The sequence below is a fragment of the Saimiri boliviensis genome, chromosome 19, assembly GCF_048565385.1.
Source record: "Saimiri boliviensis isolate mSaiBol1 chromosome 19, mSaiBol1.pri, whole genome shotgun sequence".
In the NCBI taxonomy this organism is placed as follows: Eukaryota; Metazoa; Chordata; class Mammalia; order Primates; family Cebidae; genus Saimiri; species Saimiri boliviensis.
Window position 1 is genome coordinate 17689659 of NC_133467.1, and position 21493 is coordinate 17711151.

Below are 21493 nucleotides of genomic sequence, written 5' to 3' on the forward strand. Positions count from 1 at the left end.
TCGGAATTCCCAAGGACTGCACTGTCAATAAAACAAAGTACCAAAAATATTTAAAATTAAAAAGCCCACTTTATCAAGAGGTATAGCAAGAAAACCTGTATTCTTTGGCCTTGACTAAATATATAGTGGGGAAACCTTCCCTGAGAATTGTAACTACAAGCCAAGTATCACATATTTGCACTTCAAATTCATAAGATGGTGTGGTCTAAAAAAATTCATGCCAATAATATATTTTAAAGTGGTTTTATATTGGTAGTATCCTAGGCGACTGCCGTAAGTAATAAAGCATATATTTAATTCAGACTGGAAAGAAATTGTTTTAGAAAGAAAGATAAAGTTTTAGGGAACATGGGTTCACAATCAAAAATCATAAAGCACACATGAAGAAACAAAACACTGTGAGGAAGAGCAAGCAGTAATACCAAATAACAGAATCAGAGCAGCTAATGTAAAATATTTTTAAATGCTTAATGTTTTTAACTTTTTCTTTTGAAATAAATTGTAGATTCGCAAACACTTTTAAGAAATATTACAGAGTAATCTTGTATACACTTTACCTGATTTCCTTCAACGATGACATCTTGAAACACTGTAATACAATATCACAACCAGGAAACTGACATTGATGGAATCCATTAATCTTGTTCAGATTTCCCAGTTTCACTCATACTTGTTTGTGGGTGCTTTTATTATTTGTGTAAGTTAATGTAGCCACCACTTCAACATGTTTTGAAAAATTAAAAAAAGCATATTCAAAGTATGAATTAATAACAAAAATCAATAAAAATAGCTAGGCAGATGTGACAAAGAATTAAATACAACTGATGGAGATTAAAAGTATACTAATAAAAATTATAAGCTTATTGGTGAGTTATAAAAGCCAGTTAGCCAAACCTAAAGAAAGAGTCAACTGGGCAATAAATACAAAACACTTATTCAAATGCAGCACAGGACAGCAGAGATGTGGAAAAACTGAAGAGACAGTAGAGCCCTTGGATAACAGACTGAGAGGTAGTAATATATATTTAACAGAAAGTGCATCAGTGGATGACTGGATTAAGAACATGTGTCATCAAGAGCAGAAAATCAAACACCGTATATTCTCGCTCATAGGCAGGTGTTGAACAATGAGAACACATGGACACAGGGAGGGGAGCACTACACACTGGGGTCTGTTGGGGGGAAATGGGGGAGGGGCGGGGGGTGGGGAGGTGGGAAGAGATAGCATGGGGAGAAATGACAGATACAGGTGAGGGGACGGAAGGCAGCAAAGCACACTGCCATGTGTGTACCTATGCAACAATCTTGCATGTTCATCACATGTACCCCAAAACCTAAAATGCAATAAAAAAAAAGAAAAAAAAAAAAAAAAAAGAACATGTGTCATATATACACAGTGGAATAATATTCAGCCATAAAAAGGAATGAAATCTGTCATTTGCAGCAACACAAATGAAACTGAAGGTCATACATTAAGTGAAATAACTCAGGCACAGAAAGTCAAATGTTGCATGTTCTTACTCTTATGTGGGAGTTGAGGTTGACCTCTCAAAGACAGAGAGTAGAATGATAGATACTAGAGGCAAGGAAGTGTGGGCAGATGGAAGTAGGTATAAAGAAGGTAGGTTATCAGGTACAAATACACAATTAGATAAAGGCTTTAAGTTCTATTGTTCAGCAGCAGAGTAGAGCGACTACAGTTAACAACGATGCATTGCATATTTTAAAGCAGCTGGGAAAGAGCAACTTGCATTGTTCTCAACAAATAGAAATGATAAATACAGTGATGAATAAGTCAAAAACCCTGACTTAATCATTACACATTCTACACATGTAAAAAAAAAATCACATGCACCCAATCAATATGTAAAATGTTACGTATCAATAAAAATAAATATAAAAATAAAAATAAAGATAAAACATATATATCTGTTAAAACAGACACATATATATCCATATATTATTTATGGCTCCTAATTGCTTGTAGTTGAAATCCCTTAGCCCAACATCTAAGGACTGTTTTCCAGTATAACTTTTCCAATTTTCTTTCTCATTCTTCTCTAAGAAATTTTCCTCCTTTCAAGGAGTGGCCTTACATGTTTGCACGTCTGTATTTTGGTTCAGGTAATTGACTTTGCCTAACAAACTCTTCCTTCTGCTCTCTACTGTACATATTTTAAGAAACTCATCTCTTCTAAAAGTCTTTCCTAATCCCTAAGCTCATAGTTTTCCTTTCCTGCCCCTCATTCTTCAAGAACGTATTCTCTGAAATAATCATTACATAATTAAAATCAACAAACATTTAGTTTTTACCCATTGTTAGCTAAATGTTTTGCTGGTGTGTAAGACTGATACTTAACACACAATCTAGAATGGCAGTTGGAAACACAGGCTCTGAAGTTGGAGTTTAACTCCTGTCTGCTACTGCATATTGACAGTTATTTGACTACCTAAATTTAAATATAAAATGCACATAATCGAAATATGTATTTTTTGGAGCTATTGTGAGCATTAAATAAAATAATCTATGCAAAATGTTTGTTTCATTGGTATAATTATATAAATTGTGTGTGTGTTTGTGTGTGTATAAAATCACATATAAGATTTTATGTGTTAGATTTAATCTTATATATAATTTTACTATGAACATAAAATCTTATATATAATTTTACTATGATTATATAATATATAATTACTATTATATAATTATATAGAAGATTTTACACAGTGGAATATATAAAATCTTATATATAATTTTACTATGAACCAGGTACTTTACTTGAATATCCGGCATATTTGGGTTCAAAATCTAAATCATGTAATTCCAAGACTAAAATTAACACTGAAATTCTGTGGGAGTTACATTACCAAGAATAATAAGGTCTAAGATCTAAAGAAAAGAACATTCCCAGAAATTAAACATGTCAGAAGTTTCATCCTCAAGGAGTAAAGATGAAAAACCACTTCATTCTACTTTGAGTAGAGTTGACATCAGCTCAGAGAAGGTTGTGGACCTGGAGCCCCGAGGAGCCCTCTGGCTAGCCTGCTCTTTTGGCCACAGCTTCTTCAATCCAAGGCTGGCCAGAAACCTATGACTTATTAACTAATATGTAAAGATGAGTTAGGCCAGTTCACATTGACTGTCTTCAGAATTTGAACCAAGATACTAGGAGAGACTGTGGCACGAGCAATAGGATATATATCTGAAGGGAAAATCTCAATGAGACATATAAGGAGCCACAGCAAGATGAAGCAGTGTTTTAAATTAATGCTATAAGAGAGCAGAAACTACGAGCGATTTAGCAAAGTGTTAACAAGAAATGAATGGTGAGAATGAACTAAGATGTAGAGAAATACGTAGGCTTTGAGAGAGATGGAGTTCCTGACCGCCACAGTCTCTGCAACTCTCTAGCTCCACTTCCAGCCCATACGTAATTTTACAATAAATCCATTTTCTGCAGTTAATGTGAGCAGGTTCCTGCTCCTTACAATTGCAAAATCCTAACTAAAATGCTTGATTAGGATCTTGCCTAATCTGTAACGTCACATCCAAGAGATCTATTTGTCAGGAGTGTCCTGTATTCCTTTTTTGGAGTCTGGTCTTTCTCTCAGTCACCAACTCCCTAGGTAAAGAGGATTCGTGTTGTTAATACTTCCTGGCTATTGCAGCTATTTTTATGCTCATCAAAATTTATTCCATGTTTCAGGCTTTTGGAGCCACCTGGGGGCCCAGATACTCAAATAACAAGTTAATGAAGAAAATGGCTTAAAGCCATTCGCTCCTTAGCTAACGTGTTCACAATTCCATGAGCATCCTCAGTTAGTTGACTTACTTCTGAATGGCGTGATGCTACCACAGTGATGAGACCAGTAGAAAAGCTTACTAGAGCATAGATTCTGAATATCCTTCTTTTTCCATACATAGTAGTATAGTCTGCCTATACATTTTTACCCGACTAAAACCCTTGTCCTATATTGTCATTTTCCTATGTCATTGGTTTTCCATTTACATATATAGATTTATATTTATATACCTTAATTCAGTTTTTAAATATCACATGTGTATCAAGAACTATGAACAAAGAAACTATAGTTTTGTGCAACAGACAGACAAGAATGAGAAGTTACAGTATGGCACGATAAAGATGTATTTAAGCAGGGGTTGGCAATTCTTTTCATAAAGGGCCAGATAGTAAATATTTTAGGCTTTGTGGACCATGTGGTCTTTGTTTTAACTGCACAACTCTGTCACATGAAAGCAGCCATAGACAATATGTAAACAAGTAAGTGCAACTGTATTCCAAAATAATTTTATTTACAAAAACACGTGATAGTCCAGATTTGGTCCATGGTTCATAGTTTGCCAACCACTGTACTAGACTAAGAACATTCCTTTCTTTAACAATTATTTATTGAATGCTTAGTCTGTTCCTGTTCCTGTTCTAGGTGCTAGAGTATTATAGTCACCCAAACATATAAAAACCCCTTCCCTGGTAGAATTTCCTTTCTAGTAGAGAAGATGAATATTAAGCAAAATAAACAAAATAGAATGGTCGCGATAAATTCTAAAAAGAAAAATAAAGCAGTGGAAGAAACCATAGAGCCAAGGGAGTGTGTACGGTGTTACATGAGGTCTCCAGGGGCAGTCTCACCTAGAAAGTGACTTTGAAAAAAGACCAGAAGAAAGTGGGATAGTTAGCCATGAAGAAATCTGGAGGAAGAATATTCCAGAAAAGTGAAAAGTCACTAAATATGTCATGCAATAGGAGTACGTCTGGCAAATCAGAAGTCCAGTGTGGCTGGAGTGCAATAAGGAGCATGGTAAAAGGTGAGGCCATAGAAATGACTGATGCTATATGACCCTATAGATCAGTCATGCTTTTGGCTTTGACTCTGAATAAGCTGGTAAGCTGCTGGAGAATTACGGAGAGAGGAGTGACTTAATCTGAGTTATACCCTAATAGAATTACTCTGATTGCTATGTTAAAAATAGACTTGGGGCAACAGTGCAAGGGCAAAGGTTGGAGACCCAGTTAAAAGACTATTGTAATAATCCAGGTGGGTGAAGACAGGGACCTGGATTAGGGTGGTGGCTATAGGGGAATGAGAAGTGACACAAATAAGGTAGCTAATGTGCTTTTGAGGACAACAGAATGCCCCCAAGGAGGAGGAAGGGACGTCCTAACTGGAACTTGAAGGATAAGCAGTAGTAATCTAAGTGTTTGGCTCTGGAAATCAGATCCACAATCATTGGACAGCACTCTGGGTAAGAAGTGAGATAAACCTTGATGGTGAGGAAATTAATAATAGATGAGCAGCTTCCTCCAGAGAGTCGTGCTCTCATGGAACCTCAGAAAAACCCCTGATGGCCACACTAACTATATGTCCCACCCACTGCCCACAATACAATTCTGACATCAAGGGAATAAGGATCTGGTTAGGTGAAGACCTACCAACAAGACTTCATTTATATCCAGTCACTGAAGTAATTACAAACAAGAGTCCAAGAAAAAGAAAATAGAAAAAAAAAAATGTGTAAGGGTGCAGCTGTCTTTCAAACTCTTAGGCTTAAATTCTAGGAAGGAACCTTTAAGTGAAATCATCTGTGACAGACTGGCATCTGGCCAAGGCACCAAGGCACCCCAACTCCTAGGAAAAAGCCGAAGTATTTTGAATAACAGAGTGTGGTTCGAGACTGGGGTCTCTCCTGAAAAATTTCTAAAAGGAAATATTTTTAACCCAGACAGACCACCTGGCTCACTCACAAGTCTGTCTATTTGGCTAGAAAATAAACTATGAAAAGGACAAAACAGCTTCCCCCACTCACTCACCTGAGGAAGAAAGTCCACTAAGCCAGGTGAACAGGGAAAAAAAAAAAAAAAAAAAGAACTGGATTTCATTTGCTCCATAATACGGTGCCTATTAGAACTGTGGAGAAACCGGCTTGTAGGAAAATAAACAGGAGACATTTCTATTTGTAGGTAAACTTACTGTGCTTATCTATGGAATCTCCTCTTATTTATTTCCTTCTATTCCCGTTGCCAGTTGACATGAGTATGAGAAGGTAACACTTGCTCTAGAGTTTGCTGTCTGTGAATGTTGAAGTGCGGGAACTGGGAGATTTTCTTGTTAGTTTTAAAATTTCTCCTCCTTTTCTTCCTGCCCTCTTCTACCCCTTACACTTACTTCCTATGTGTGTGGTTTTTTTTTGGCTTCAGGGAACTTTGAATCTCAACTTCAAAAGAAACCTATGATGAAGCCTGGTTGATGTTTAACAGACCAGCCACTGCAAGGGCCCAGCCTGACCACGCCTTTGGCTCAACAGCCTCTGAGTGTGGGTGTGCAAAGCACAGCTAATCCAAAGCATCCAGGTCTGTGCAGCACCAATATCTCCACCTGTTCCTTTTGATGCCATGTGCCTCTGCTTTCCTGTCCCAAGACATGCCCTTTCTTGTATACACCTGCAGACACCACTCTCTACCATGTCCCCCAGGACAATTCCCAGCCATCCTCTTGAGGACCTCTTCAGAGGGAAGTGTGCCATGGGCAAGCATTGTCATGTATAACAGTCCTCTGCCCTTCAACTCTCCAATGAGTTGCCAACACATAGAGATGTTAGCTCATGGCAGCCTTCAGAAACAAAAATACAGACAACAAATGTACGGTATCCCATTGTCTGCTTCAGAGCATGGTCAGACTAGATGATCCATGCCTTGTTCAACAATTTGTTTTTATTTGGAGAAAGCATGGGATGGAAAGTAGCCACAGCATCAAAGAAAGAACCCTATCTCTGAGACATAATTTTAGGGAGAAATGTTACAGAAACAATGAATAACCAAAAAGAAGCTGAAGCCTGCAAAGGTCAGGGAAGACAAGTTCCCCTGAGGGTACAGAAATTCCTTTGGGCTCAGCTCCCTAGTATGTACCATAGAGAACAGTCAAAGGCATTTGTGATTTTACAGAAGTAGACACTCGACACGCTTCCTTCTCTTAACTCTTGCAGATTATCTCTTGGGGTAGCTACTATGTAGAAATAGACATCTGGCTTATGTAGCCCTGACTAGTTCCAAGTTCCTTTATCTTTCTAAGTCTGTTCAACTGTCTGGGTAATGTATCTGTAACTCATATCTCCTCCTGACCAGTCCAGAGCCTGATAAGTACTATCCCTTTGATAGGCCCATCTGTGTTACAGATGTTTGATGCTAGATTCATCAGGCTCTCTTTCTTCTCAGAACCTCTGGGAGAGGAACTACTTTGGGCTAGATTTCTGGTTTCTTGCTGGCGGTGGTGGGAATGCATCTTACTGTTTTTTGCTGCCATAACAGAATACATGAGAATGGGTAATTTGTGAAAAAGAGAGATTTATTTCCTACTGTTCTGGAGGCTGGAAAGTCCAAGGTCGAGGGGCCTGCATCTAGTGAAGGTCTTCTTGCTTCATAATCCCATGGCAGAAGACAGAAGTACAAGAAAGGAGGCATGAGCAAAATCATCCTTTTAACGGAAACTCACTCCTGTGATAACAGCATTAATCCATTTTTTTTTAGATGGAGTTTCACTCTTGTTGCCCAGGCTGGAGTGCAATGGCATGATCTCGGCTCATGGCAACATCTTGGCTCATGGCAACCTCTATCTCCCAGGTTCAAGTGATTCTCCTGCCTCAGCCTCTTGAGTACAAGATAACAGGCATGTGCCACCATGCCCAGCTAACTTGGTATTTTTTAGTAGAGATGGGTTTTTCCATGTTGCTCAGGCTGGTCTTGAACTCCCAACCTCAGGTGATCCACCTGCCTCAGCCTCCCAAAGTGCTGGGATTACAGGCTTGAGCCACTGTGCCTGGCCCTAAGCATCTCTTAAAGCTTCCACCTCTCAACACTGTTGCTTTAGGGATTACATTTCTAACATACGAACTTCGGAGGACAAGTTAAAACCATAGCAGGAAGATTGAACAGTATTTGGGAAGTGAGGAGAGTTATGCACACGTCAATCCTTATATTTGAATGTTAGTGATCTGTTTGTAGGTCTGTCCACCACTTTCTACCATTCTCCCCTGACCCCTAAACTGTGAGCTTTTGGTGCTTTCACTGTGAGTAGAAAGACTCTGTGCCTGGAGCACTCTGCTCAGTAAATGCCTGGCCAGGCATTTGTCAGTTTCAGGGTCACAGCATAATGGAATTGTGAGCTTGGGCTCTGTGATTTAATTGTAATAATAGGGAGGATCTACAAAGCTAATCTAGTTCAGAGATAGCCACAGGACCACATGGAAATCCAAAGATCTATATTTCTATGAATCAAAGGTCCTTTCAAACAATTCAAGCCATGGTAAAGAAAAGCCATCCCCCTTGTTCTGCTTTTAATGCCTCAGCCTGGATTTAAACATAGGGAATTTAGATAAAATTACTGAGCTTCTCTTCTAAGTTGTTAGCACTTATCCTTTCCACAGTCTTTATAAGTGTTCCTCTGCCTTCCTTCCATGCCTGACACAATATAGAAGCTTAATAAATAATTTTTCAAAATATTGCTCTTGCCAAGAGTCATAAAAAATATTTCAATAATAAAAACTCAGCACAAAAAATAGGATAGAGAAGGCAGAAAAACCTACAGATGAAGTAAGTATAAGAGAGCTAAGCAGAAAGAAAATCTCTCTCCTCTACTATGTTTCTGTCTTTAAATTTCTTTTCTCAAAAACAGACAATTCAGAGGTAATTATTCATTTTTAGATCATCATAGGTAGAGATTTAAAAGTATAGTTTCTACTGTGAACAAGCATTAGACATTCAAGGAAAGTCACCAGCATAGATAGTCATGAATTTTAAAAATCATAAAAAAAGAAAAGTTGCATCAGATATATCAGATATAACACACACAAAAAAAATTCCAAATGAATCACATTTTTATCTTTGAAAATGTTTGCCTTAAAGTTTTTTAAGGATTACATTAAAAACAAAGAATAAAAGGGTTTTAAAAGTTTGATTACTAAAATGAAAAAGTAGAACATTTCAAAAAAAAAAAAGTGGAAAGACTCAAAACAATCTGAAAAACAAAAAAAAGGGGGGGGAATAAACTAACAAAGAAAATGTAGGAGAGGAAAGAGACAGGAGAGTAAGTTCAATAAATTCATCTCCAGGAGTATCAGGGATAACAAAGAGAGGACAGAGAAAACTGAATGGAGAAATATCAAAGTAATAATTTAAGAGATTTTTCCAGAGACAAGAGGCTTAAGGGTCCAAATTGAATAGTGTTCAACAAAAGAACAATAAAAGGCAAGTTCTAAAAAATAATCTTACAAATCCCTAGAGTAACAAGGCTAAGAATAAGATTCTAAAACATTATATAAATATATATTTATATATATACACACACATACATATATGTGTGTATGTATGTATACACACATACCAATAAAAATATACACAATTATCAGAACAGAAGCTAGAAGCAATTAACAAATTTCTTCACAAGTTTCAGAGAAACTGTTTTTCAATTCAAAATTTTACACCAAGCAAACTTTCAGTTTTGTATGAAGGCAGAATAAAAACATTCTAAGAAGTGCATTTTCAGAAAAGATTATCTAAAACATCTTTTCTTAGAAACTTCCTTGAGGATTCTTTCCAGAAAAATAAGGTAGTAAATTAAGAGATATTCATGTCATTCAGGACACAGTGGCTCTAACCCAAAAAAGGCAGTGAAGAGAAGTCCCAGGATGACAACTGTGCAGCAGACCTAAAGACAACTGGCCAAGACTGGAAGAGGAAAATAGAATTAACTAGAAGGCAGCGCTCTAGGAGAGTGTTTAAAAAAAAAAAAACATGCTTTTTAAAAGGTGAAGAAGAAGAATTTTATTTAGTGTTAGAACAGCTCAGAGGAGGGGAACGTGTTTATAAATATCATCTACAAATTAGCCGGTAAAATAAAGTATTTGAAAACAATCGAGAATATCAAGAAAGAATAAAAGAAGGAAGGGGGGAAATAGACACTCACAGGTTGGGCTGGGGATGGGAAGAAGCTGTGCAAGAAAAGAAATACAATAGACTAGTACTTTGTTCTGCAACAAATAACATTTCACAGTCATACTGCTATAATACATACAATTAATTCAACAAAACATAGTAAAATAATTATATGGAAGAATGCAAGGGCAAGGAAGGAGATAATGTAAGACAGTCTGTTCTCTATCATAAGAAGTCAATGGATCATGTTTAAAATTTATGAACCAAGCAATATAAATAACATTTGGAGATGTACAGGAAACTACCAGAAAAAAAAAAAAAAAAAAAAAAAAAACAGGTAAAAAAATAAACATAGTAACCTATGTGGAACAAGGAGAGAATGTGAAGAAGGATGGGGAAGAGTTAGGCAGGGGACTGTTCTTCTTCCTTCTGCCTTTTGATATAATTTGATATTTTAAACCATGAGCACTTTTTGCTTTTAGTATTTTTAACTATCATAAAGTATAAATATTTCCTTTGTATTCCACAAAGCAGGTTTTATATGTGGGGGTAAGAGAGTCACTTAGGAATAAAGGTTCAAAACACTACTGGGTCCATAAATAGAAGGAGTGAGTTTCCCTTCTGCAGGCAGTGAAGTGAGTAAGTTATAAACACCCAGATAAGAGCAACGTGGTAGGAATTAGAAAAACAAAGGGAAACTCTGAGGAGAATAATACCTGGGTACCTTGAAAGACAGCTGTCTCAGACAGGGCAGTGAATCATTACTATAAACTAGGAGACCAGTTTCTCATTTCTCATTTCTCCAAATGCAAAGCCCTAGGGACAGGAAAAAAGCTTCATCTGTTCAATGGAACAGAATCAAGTCAGTGAGGCTGTGCTGTTGGGGGGTCAGGGGTGAGATGGAGAGGTAGACAGGGGCCAGATTGCATTAAGAGCCCGTGTGTCAGGTAGGGTTTAGATTTTATTCTGAGTTCAGTGGAGGCAAAAATCTTAAGAAGGGAAATGACAGGATCTGACTTATCTTTTTCAAAAGATCCTTCTGGATGCTACATGAAGAATGGAATTTAATGGGGCAACAGTGAAAGATCCCAGTCACCTAAAAAAGACTAGTGGCTAGATGCAGCATGTCTTGTCTTTACGAAACTGCTGAACTGCTCAAACAGACCTAAGGCCTTATCACAGATTTATATTACTTTGCCAAGATCCTAAGACAATAGGAAGTATCATCATGTGTAATTAGTACTGACTGATTTCTATGCCTAGATACCTTGTTTGTTCTCCATGAAGATTTCCTGGCCTCCTCTGGTAAATTAAGTTGTTCAGTTTCTCTGTGCCCAAGTACCTGGTGCATACGCCTTCGGGCGCACTTCGCACTGTGTACACAACTTTCTGCCCCACAAATAGTGAGTTCTGTAAGGGCTGTCTCTTGTCTTAGTCATCTGTGTCCCTAATTACATAACAGAACACCTAGCATTTCACAACAGATTAATACTGTCTGATGGGGTGGATTAATGTTTTATTCAGGGACTGTGTGAATGTTTGTCTCCAAAACCAAAGGATAAAATGATGTTAAAAATGCACCCTACAAGTAGGCCACCCCAAACCCAATCCCTTACCTCTTGGGTGAGTCAGGGTCAAAGCAGGTCTTGCGCACATCGGCCACCTGGGGGTCGCAGCAGTCCCCATCATCAAAGTCGTTCAGCATGTTGTTGCACTCAGCATGACAGAGCCCATCCCTGCGGTTCCAGGAGTAGCAGCGGCCCTGCCGGCGGCAGTCACCCCCATCATAGCCTGTGAGTGGGTGCTCACACTCGGGGTCGCAATGGTCATTTCCAATCTTGCTGGGCTCACAGTTTACAAGCACAACCCGGTGTCGCAGGGTAGAATTGTGGACCTGGTGGACGCTCACCTGCCAGCTGATGTTGTAGCGGTTGAAGGCCTCATTCAGTGCCTCGTGCTGCAGACGAATCTGCTCCTCACTCACAATGGGGTTTAGGCCCTCATCATCACAGATGTTCACGACCTGGTAGCGTATCACCTTCTCTCCCCGAAGGGGCCAGTATCCATTGTATTGGGAGATTAATTCCACATTGTCACAAACCGTTTGCCCACAGAGTGGGGGCTGCAAAGGCGACAGAATCTCAGGCTCTGGCTCAAAGCCCTGGAGAATCTCAAGTCGTGGGTATTTCTCGTCTCTAAAGGGAACCCATTCTGTGTTCAGAGGCTCAAAACTCGCTGTCAGGACCAAGTCAGTCATCTCCTCCTCCCCACTTGAATGCTGAGAACTGTTTTGAAAATGGCTTTGTGGGAGGGCGGTTGACCAGAAAACAAGTGTGCCCAGGTGTCCACGGAAATAGTGTCTATCTTCAGATCTGTCTCCCCCAAGGAGCAAACAGCGGCAGGATGCCATGAAGGGGCTGTTCAGTGGACCAGACTGGCCAAGACTGCTAGCCACCTGAGTGCCATCCACATACAGAGCCATACGCTGTCCATCGTAAGTGGCTGCCAGGTGGGTCCATGTGCCTGGTTGGTAGCGACTGTGGCTAATCAAGATGGTGGCTTTCTTCATGCGGTCGGTACGGAGGGAGAAGAAGAAGCGAGCATCCCGCTTTCCCTTGTCCTTCCCTGAGCGGATTCCCAGGGCCCAGCCTTTGTCACTGACAGTGTGGGAGCAGTTATCAAACACACCTGGGAAAGAAGGAAGAATCAAGGGAAGAGATACCAGATACAAAGAGGAATGGAGAAAGGGAGAAGAAAGCCCATGTAAATAACAAGAATGCAGGTTTTTAATGGGGAAAAAAGTAAGTGACCCAGATTTCTCACCTGAGATGCCTATTCATATCCTTATATTGGGCTGTTCTGGCATCTCCTATCCCCAAAAGTAATCTGATTTGAGATTCCACCCAAGGTAACTTGTTCTGGTATGTTTACATAACCAAAATGGAAGCTCAAAAGCAGATGTTCAATGCAAATGGCAAGAATCCTCTAGCACTTCATCACAAATGTGCTTTGCGCTGACTGGCTTTGAGTCCATGCCTTTCTTCATTGATCCTAGCTCTTTCTCATCTCCTCAGAAGCCATGAGGATAGTCATACTTTTTGCAAATGACAGCCATCCCCTACCCTCTGGAAGGTGATTTTTCTCTACTGAACATTAAAAGGATGATACTCATGGAGAAAACAAGCTGATGAATAAGGGAGTCTTTCTAAAGAAGACGGTAACATCCCAGATGTCGTTCCTAGCCCGCTATTCCCTCTAACACCTCTCATGGGTAAGGATGCCCATCAACAGTGGACAACTGTTCCCCAGAGAAAGCAATATGGCACTGCCCCACGGCCCTAGCTTAAAAAACTAGTCACTGAGTTAGTAGAATGACTGCTCTATATCCAGTAACACCCACCACAGTATAGAAGCAGACCGTTTCCAGATTAATGAAGGTCCTATCATACACTGACTGCCTTGTGCAGAGCAGGTATAGGGTTGTTAAATCTAATTGAATAAACAAAGGATAGAACACCCACAAAAAGCTAGATCATTAATAAACTGGCAGCAGGAAGGGGCACAAACTTTCAGATGTGGCATGATCACAATTGGGACTCAGGCAGTTTGGAGGCCTTAAATGTTCCTAGTAACTTATCTTCAGTTTACTCACCATCTCCCCCTCAGTATCTCTTCTAGTACACAGTCTCTCTGGAATAGCTTTGACTTATAAATCACATGAAGGCAGTACGTTCACATAGGAAATGCTTAATACTGCTTGCACTGATGAATAAATGATGGAAAAATCTACTAGTCTTTGGATCAGATACATGGGTAAACATCAAGAGTCATTTTCCCCAAGCTTGTTAAATAAGAATTTTATTTGTTCCTTGACCTCCTATACAATGCGGTCCAACAATAATTCTCTGTAGACAGTCTGGATTTATAAGCCACAAGGCTTCCTATTCTGATGGCAGGCAAGTGTTTTATAAGTGGCTATGTTTCCAAAAGTGATAGAATATCTTCTCTTACGTCTTCAGCATATATTAATAACTTGCTGTTTACAAAATAAAAGTACGTTTTAGCAAAAATCTTTCTTCCCAAACCCAGCAATTCTAATAATTATACTTTGAATTACTAGTGATGACTACACTACAGTACAATGGGGTGTTCCAATCTTCATTTGGGGGTTTTTATTGTCATTGTTTTTACACTAAAGTCTCTCTGTTAAAGAAGTATAAGGAATACTCCTCTACAAACCCTTGAGTAGATTTTCAAAAAAGCAAACAAATCTAGTGAGATTAATACTAAGTTCCCTGACTCATATTTTCTCTTGGTCCACTTATTTTAATAACTACTAAGTAGCCTTAATTATCTATCTGACCTATGAACACGTATACTGCAATATTGAATATCAGGACCATGGAGTTAATAGCCTATCAGCTGTTTGCTGATTTTTAAGAGAAAGTACTACGGAGGTTACTTTACATTTGTTACATACACACAGGTATATATATGAGTTCAGAAATAAATTGTTAGGCTTGATATATAAGTTACCAGATAATTAACATGATTATCTGCCAGGCATCTAGTTGCAATTTTAAACACTTTAATTTGCTGTCCTTAGAACATCTCATCTATCATCAAAAATATAATTGCTCTTAGCGGTCTCATAGAAAGGTATAACGTTATTAATAGTGTCTCTAAAATGATATTTCTAACTTTTTGAGATACTAAATAGAAGATGGGCCACTCTGATTATACTAGTCTAGTTCTGATTAATATAAGTTTTGCAATTATATCAAAAAAATTTATAGCCAAGAGCACTAAGATAATCTATTTTACTTGTGAGATGTAGCCAGTATGTAGAAATATTATTTTGAATGATTACCACATTAATGATTCTTTGCTGTCTAATTTATTAAGATGTCCACGCAGCAAATGAAAAACCTCACTAGGTGCTTAGCTAGCTACATTTTGCTTGCTTTGTTACCATTGTTCATACTTCATCTGTATGAAGATAAATAGTTGCTGAAGCACCATTCTGCACTCCTCCTAATTAAAAAAAACATACTTAGCTAATAGAATTCTCTAACTCATTGTCAACAACCCTAGTTGTGGATGAGAGTCACATGTGAAGCTTTAACAAATAGACTATTTTCAAGCCATGTTGAGAGATTATCCCATATTACAAAAGAAATCAGTTTCTTGCTTCTAATGCTTAGTAGAACAAAATGCGGAAGACAGAAGTTGAAAGCCTTAGTATTTTTCATCCAGTAAAGGAAAATTAGCAAGATTGATATCAATGGTAAGTTAAATCAGACATGAAAGTATAAAGTTCATCTGAAATTCTTTTAAATCATTTGTTTAAAAATTACACTAGATCAGGCTTCGTAGATTTGTCTAAGATGTGTATGAAACAGTAATACATACTTGTTCATCAATTCAGCAAATTAATGGAATGAGAGGTAGTTAAGATAAATGAGGATCTCTTATGAATAAGTGTACAGAAACAGACTAAATTAGCTCACCTATGCAACTGCAAGTTTGGTAGATATTACAAAGCAATACTATCTGCCAATCTCAGTACTTGGTGCTAGAGATTCAATAGTGATCAAATAGTTATATGATATCATGGAGAGTTCAGCATAGTGCAGAAAATAAACCTGAAATAAATAACAATGGAATATGCTGACTACTGAATGTATAAATAGCTATGGGAGCAGCAAAAGGACCTCTTCATTAAAACATGGACATAACATAGCAGAAATTCTCCCTAAAGTCACTAAATATCAATGTTCCAGCACTGACCTGTCTTGTTAATAAATTGATTCCTGGAAGGCACCCACCATCCAAATCTGCTCATGAGATTAGTGCTACCTTGATTACCAGTCAGACTGTCTGGGAAGGCTATAGAACGCTAAAGCCAAAGAATTCCAGAGATAATTCAGACATTGCCAAGCCCAACATCCTGCCAGTTTACTCAGTAATACGTATGGTTAGAGTCCTCAGAATCTGCCTTTATATAAATTACTCACTTCGGCCAAATCTTCCACACTGGAAGTGTGTGTGTGTGTGTGTGTGTGTGTGTGTGTGTGTGTCTATATTTAATTTAGCCTGTAATGTTATCTCTCATTTATATAGTCATTGAGCTTTCCAAATAAATCTGTTGTATACTATTATTTAAGTGGTAAAACCATCCTCTGAGATAGGTAGAGTTCCTTTATTTTATAGATGAAGACACTGAGGCTCAGAGAGATCAGATGTCAAACTGGGTGCAGAGAGTACACTAGAACCAAGACATCATGATTTTGAGCCCGGAACAGATTTCTACCAAACTTATGTGAGGAAAGACCATAGTGCATGTGGTTAAAAACATGAGTCATCCAGAAATTATAACCCAAAATCTACCACTTGCATGCTGTGTAATCTCAGAAAAAGTTTTATCACTTTGCTGAGCTCTGGTTTCCTTATTTGTAGGTTTTACGTGAGAAAATCTGTGCATCTTCAGCATCCTTCAACCACAAGCTGAGACCTTAGATCTCATGAGGTTGTTGTGAGAATTAAATAAAAACACATGTGAAGTATCTTGGCACAGTGTTCAGCTCATATAATTAATAAACATTAGCTATTTTGAGGAGGAGTTTCATGATGTGTTATCAAAGGAAATAACAAATTAGATATAAAACCAGTGGTATGATGGTAAATGTTTAACAACTGGTCCTCTGAAGATTTAAAAAAAAAAAAAAAAATCCAAGTCCTGATTTGCAACATTTGCCAACTTCTGTGGTATAAATTACTCCCCAAATGGCCAATTTTAAGTTACCAATATGATGTCAATGAACATGGGTTTGGGAAGAAATGTGTACAATTAATTGGCTCTGGTGAACCAGTTTGAGCCAATTCCATTACTGCAAAGACTGAAAAGGAAAGCCATTGCAAGCTGCCAAGCGTCTCCTTTTCCCTTTGACTGCTAAAGTTAGATGTGGCTGCTTTGCTGATAATATCATTTTTTGCAATTTAAAAGGGGGTAAATGTTGCCTATACTCTGAGTTTTCACCCATAACACGTCTACTGGAGGACCCAGTGACCAACTGTGCCTGTGAACAAAATGTATCCACCCCAGGTCTGCTTTTCTGCATCTTTAGCTACAAACTGGGGTCACAGAGAAGCCTACACAGCTCCCCACATGCTATCAGGAGGGACCTTCAGCCCTACTTTCTTGACCTCATTAAGCAAAATAAGATAAACTTTGTTTCAAAAGAAAAATTGCAGAATCCCACGTTGAGGAGACTTCTCCTTCTCAGTCTAGCAGAGTAAAGACGGGCAAAACCAATGCAGTCCAAGCCAAGACAATACACATGGTGAAACGCTGAGTCTGTGCAACATTGAGATTTTATAATTTTGGATGTACATGAGATAGAAGCAAACATGTTATAAACTGTTGTTTATTCATCAAAGCCACACATTCTTGGAAAGAACAGAGGGACCAGTACATGAACATGATTTATGAAATTACTCAACACTAAACTGAACTGTGATAGCCCATGGATTAGAACAATCAGATCAAACGATGTAACTCAAAAGATGGTGGAAGCCAAACATTTGGACCACATCATCTTAAAACTGTAAGAATCATTTTCTCAGCTCTTTCTTGCAATTGGCTTCCATCATATATGTTTACTAAACTTAAAACTGTTCAAGCACCTTACCTTGTATTTAATCTGAGTTTTGAGAGAAAGAAAAGTAAATTGAGGGAGGATACCTTGTTCATTGTATTCCTGCTCTCAACTCCAAAAATTCTTAAAGACCATGGGCATCTTAAAAGAGCAATATGCTGGTGTGGGCCTTAGCAAACCTCATGTGCATCCAGTTCTCTACTATCATTAATTACCAGCACTTGGAATTGATAGAATCAATTATCCTCAAGGAGAAAGGTTTTCTCTCAAACTGGAATGTAGTCCTCCAGAGTGACTATGAACAATTATAATCAAGCATTGAACATCATGGAGTTACAAATGGCTGTTTCATGGAAAACAAATTTTGAATGTGGCCCCTGTAAAGTAGTAATCCTGCTTCTTTCCATTACTGCTTGAGTAATGGAAACCTGAGTTGCTTCCTGATGCTCAGGATATCTGTTGCTTATGCCAAAAAGAGATAAAGAGACTTGAACTATCTTTTATTATTTATCTACTATGTGCAACTCTATCACTGGTGGACATGCCCACCCACAACAAAGTCCTGAAAAACAGCTTGGCAGCCCACCTTGGGTAGACACATCTTCAGGCTGACCAAATGACTGTGTGCCTGTTCCTGGGGCCTGAAAAACAACCCAATGGGCTTGCCCCTCAAGTACACACCCCCAGGCCAGTCAAGGAGCCATGTGCCCACACCCCTGGCCAGAGTAACAGGCCCATAGCCCCAACCTCAGTGAGCCAGACCCCAAGCTGGCTGACTTGCCATGAGCATTACATGCATCACATTTCTCCCTCCACCTAAGAAACAGTCCAGCAAGCACACACCCAGCAAAGTTGTGCAACTGCTGCCACAAACTCTTGCTGTCTAGGCCACTGAGATACAAAAATCACTAGTATGAATTACAGCCAGATAAACTGCCTGGAGACTATTGTGTTTACCTGGAATTAAAGCCAACATACACTACCCAACTGACACCCTAAGATTCATCTATAGAAATAAGTCTTTTCCCAAGGATGCCCTCTCTCACCACTCCCATCTGATATACTACTGGAAGTTCTGGCCAGGGCAATCAGGCAAGAGAAAGAAGTAAAAGGTATTCAAAGAGGAAGTCAAGTTGTCTCTATTTGCAGATGACATGATTTTATATTCAGAAAACTCTATCATCTCAGCCCAAAAACTTCTTGAACTGATAAGCAACTTCAACAAAGTCTCAGGATACAAAATCAATGTGAAAAATCACAAGGATTCCTTTACACCAACAACAGACAATCAGAGGACCAAATCATGAAAGAATTCCCATTCTAATCACTCCAAAAAGAATAAAATACCTAGGGATATAGCTAACAAGCATTGTGAAAGACCTCTTCAAGATGAACTACAAACCACTGCTCAAGGAAGTAAGAGAGGACACAAACAAATGGAAAAACATCCCATCCTCATAGATAGGATGAATCAATTTCGTGAAAATGGCCATATGGCCCAATGTAACTTATAGATTTAATGCTATTCCCATCACATTACCATTGACGTTCTTCACAGAATTAGAAAAAACTATTTTAAATTTTAGCGAAGACAATCCTAAGCAAAAAGAACAAAGCTGGAGGCATCACACTACCTGATTTCAAACCATACTACAAGGCTACAGGAACCAAAACAGCATGGTCCTGGTACCAAAATAGACATACAGACCAATGGAACAGAACAGAAACCTCAGAAATCACACCACACATCTACGACCATCTGATTGTTGGCAAACCTGACAGAAATAGGCAATGGGGAAAGGATCTCCTATTCAGTAAATGGTGCTGAGAAAACTGTCTAGACATTTGCAGAAAACGAAAACTGAACCCCTTCCTTACGCCTTACACAAAAATTCACTCAAGATGAATTAAAGACTGAAATGTAAAACCCCAAACCATAAAAACCCTAGAAGAAAACCTAGGCAATGCCATTCAGGACATAGGCACGGGCAAAGACTTCATGACAAAAATGCCAAAAGCAATTGCAACAAAAGCCAAAAATAGACATATGGGATCTAATTAAACTAAAGAGCTTCTGTACAGTAAAAGAAACTATCATCACAGTGAACAGGCAACCTACAGAATGAGAGAAAATTTTTGCAATCTATCCATCTGACAAAGGTCTAATATCCAGAATTTATGAGGGACTTAAACATATTTACAAGAAAAAAACCTATTAAAAAGTAGGCAAAGGATATGAACAGATAATTCTCAAAAGAAGACATTTACACAGCCAACAAACATGAAAAAGGAGCTCAACATCACTGATCATTAGAGAAAGGCAAGTCAAAACCACAACGAGATGCTATCTTGCACCAGGTAGAATGGTGATCATTAAAAAATTAGGAGACAGATGCTGGAGAGGATGTGGAGTAACAGGAATGTTTTTACATTGTTGATGGGAGTGTAAATTAGTTCAACAATTGTGGAAGACAGTGTGGCATTTCCTCAAGGACCTAGAACTAGAAATACCATTTGACCCAGAAATCCCATTACTGGGTATATACTCAAAGGATTTTAAATCATTCTATTATAAAGACACATGTACACGTATGTTTATTGCAGCACTGTTCACAACAGCAAATACTTGGAACCAACCCAAATCCCCATCAGTGATAGACTAGATAAAGAAAGTATGCACATATACACCATGGAATACTATGCAGCCATAATAAAGGATGAGTTCATGTTCTTTGCAGGGACATGGATGAATCTGGAAACTATCATTCTCAGCAAACTGACACAAGAACAGAAAACCAAACACAGCATGTTCTCTCTCATAAGTGTCTGTTGAACAATGAAAACACATGGACACAGGGAGGGGGATGTCACACACCAGGGCCTGTTGGGAAGTAGAAGGTAGGGGAGGGATGGCATTAGGAGAAATACCTAATGTGGATGGCGGGGTGATGTATGCAGCAAACCATTATGGAACGTGTATACTTATAGAACAAACCAGCACATTCTTCACATGTACTCCAGAACTTAGAGTATAATTTTTAAAAAGAACAAAAAAAAAAAGGCTTTACAAATGTATGAAAAAACAGTAAGTGAACAAATATTGGCATTATGAGAGTTGCAGAAAGAGAAGAGAAGAGGCGAAGAAAACATATTTAATGAAATAATAGTGAAAAACTTCTCATGTGTTGGAAGAAACGTGGACATTCAGATCCAATAAACTCCAAAGTCTCCAAATATATTTAACCTAAACAAGTCCTCTCCAAGGCACAATTGACTTTGCCAAAAGTCAAAGACAAAAATGCCTAGAGAAAAACATACTATCAAGTCACATATAAGAGAATACCCATAGCCTAACTGCAGATGTCTCAGCAAAAATCTTACAGGTCAGAAGAGAATGGAATGAAATATTTGAAGTAGTAAAAGAAAAACAAACAAACAAATCTCTCAGACAAGAATACTATACGCAGCAAAGCTATTCTTAGAAATGAAGGAGAAATAAAGTCTTTGTCAGATAAGCAGAAACTTGGAGAATTCATTACCACTAGACCAGCCTTACAAGAAATGCTTAAAAAAGTCTTACCTCTGAAAGCAAAAATATAGTAACTACAAGTGTTCATGAAGACATATGAAAGTACAAAACTTACAGATAGAGCAAATATGCAAAAAAGAAAGAAATCAAACTTTATCACTTCAGAAAACCATGCCAAATGTAAAAATAAAAAATAAGAGAGAAAGTAAGGAATAAATAACATAAAAAACAATAAGAAGCAATCAACAAAATGAACTAAATTCCTCAACTAAAAAATATAGATTGACCAAAGGGATTTTTAAAAGATTCAACTATATGTTGCCTATAAGAAACTCAATTCACCTGTAAAGACACACATA

The 21493-nt window shown here is 38.2% G+C and overlaps 1 protein-coding gene across 2 annotated transcripts in view; it reads right to left on the bottom strand.

The window, feature by feature from the left end:
* PAPPA2 (pappalysin 2) overlaps window positions 1-21493 on the bottom strand; it is a 578240-nt gene that overhangs the window by 228536 nt on the left and 328211 nt on the right. For both annotated transcript variants that reach the window (XM_074389559.1, XM_074389560.1), the window contains one exon: window positions 11564-12635. In XM_074389559.1, the coding sequence (XP_074245660.1) occupies window positions 11564-12635 (1072 nt within the window). The remainder of the gene's footprint in view (window positions 1-11563; window positions 12636-21493) is intronic.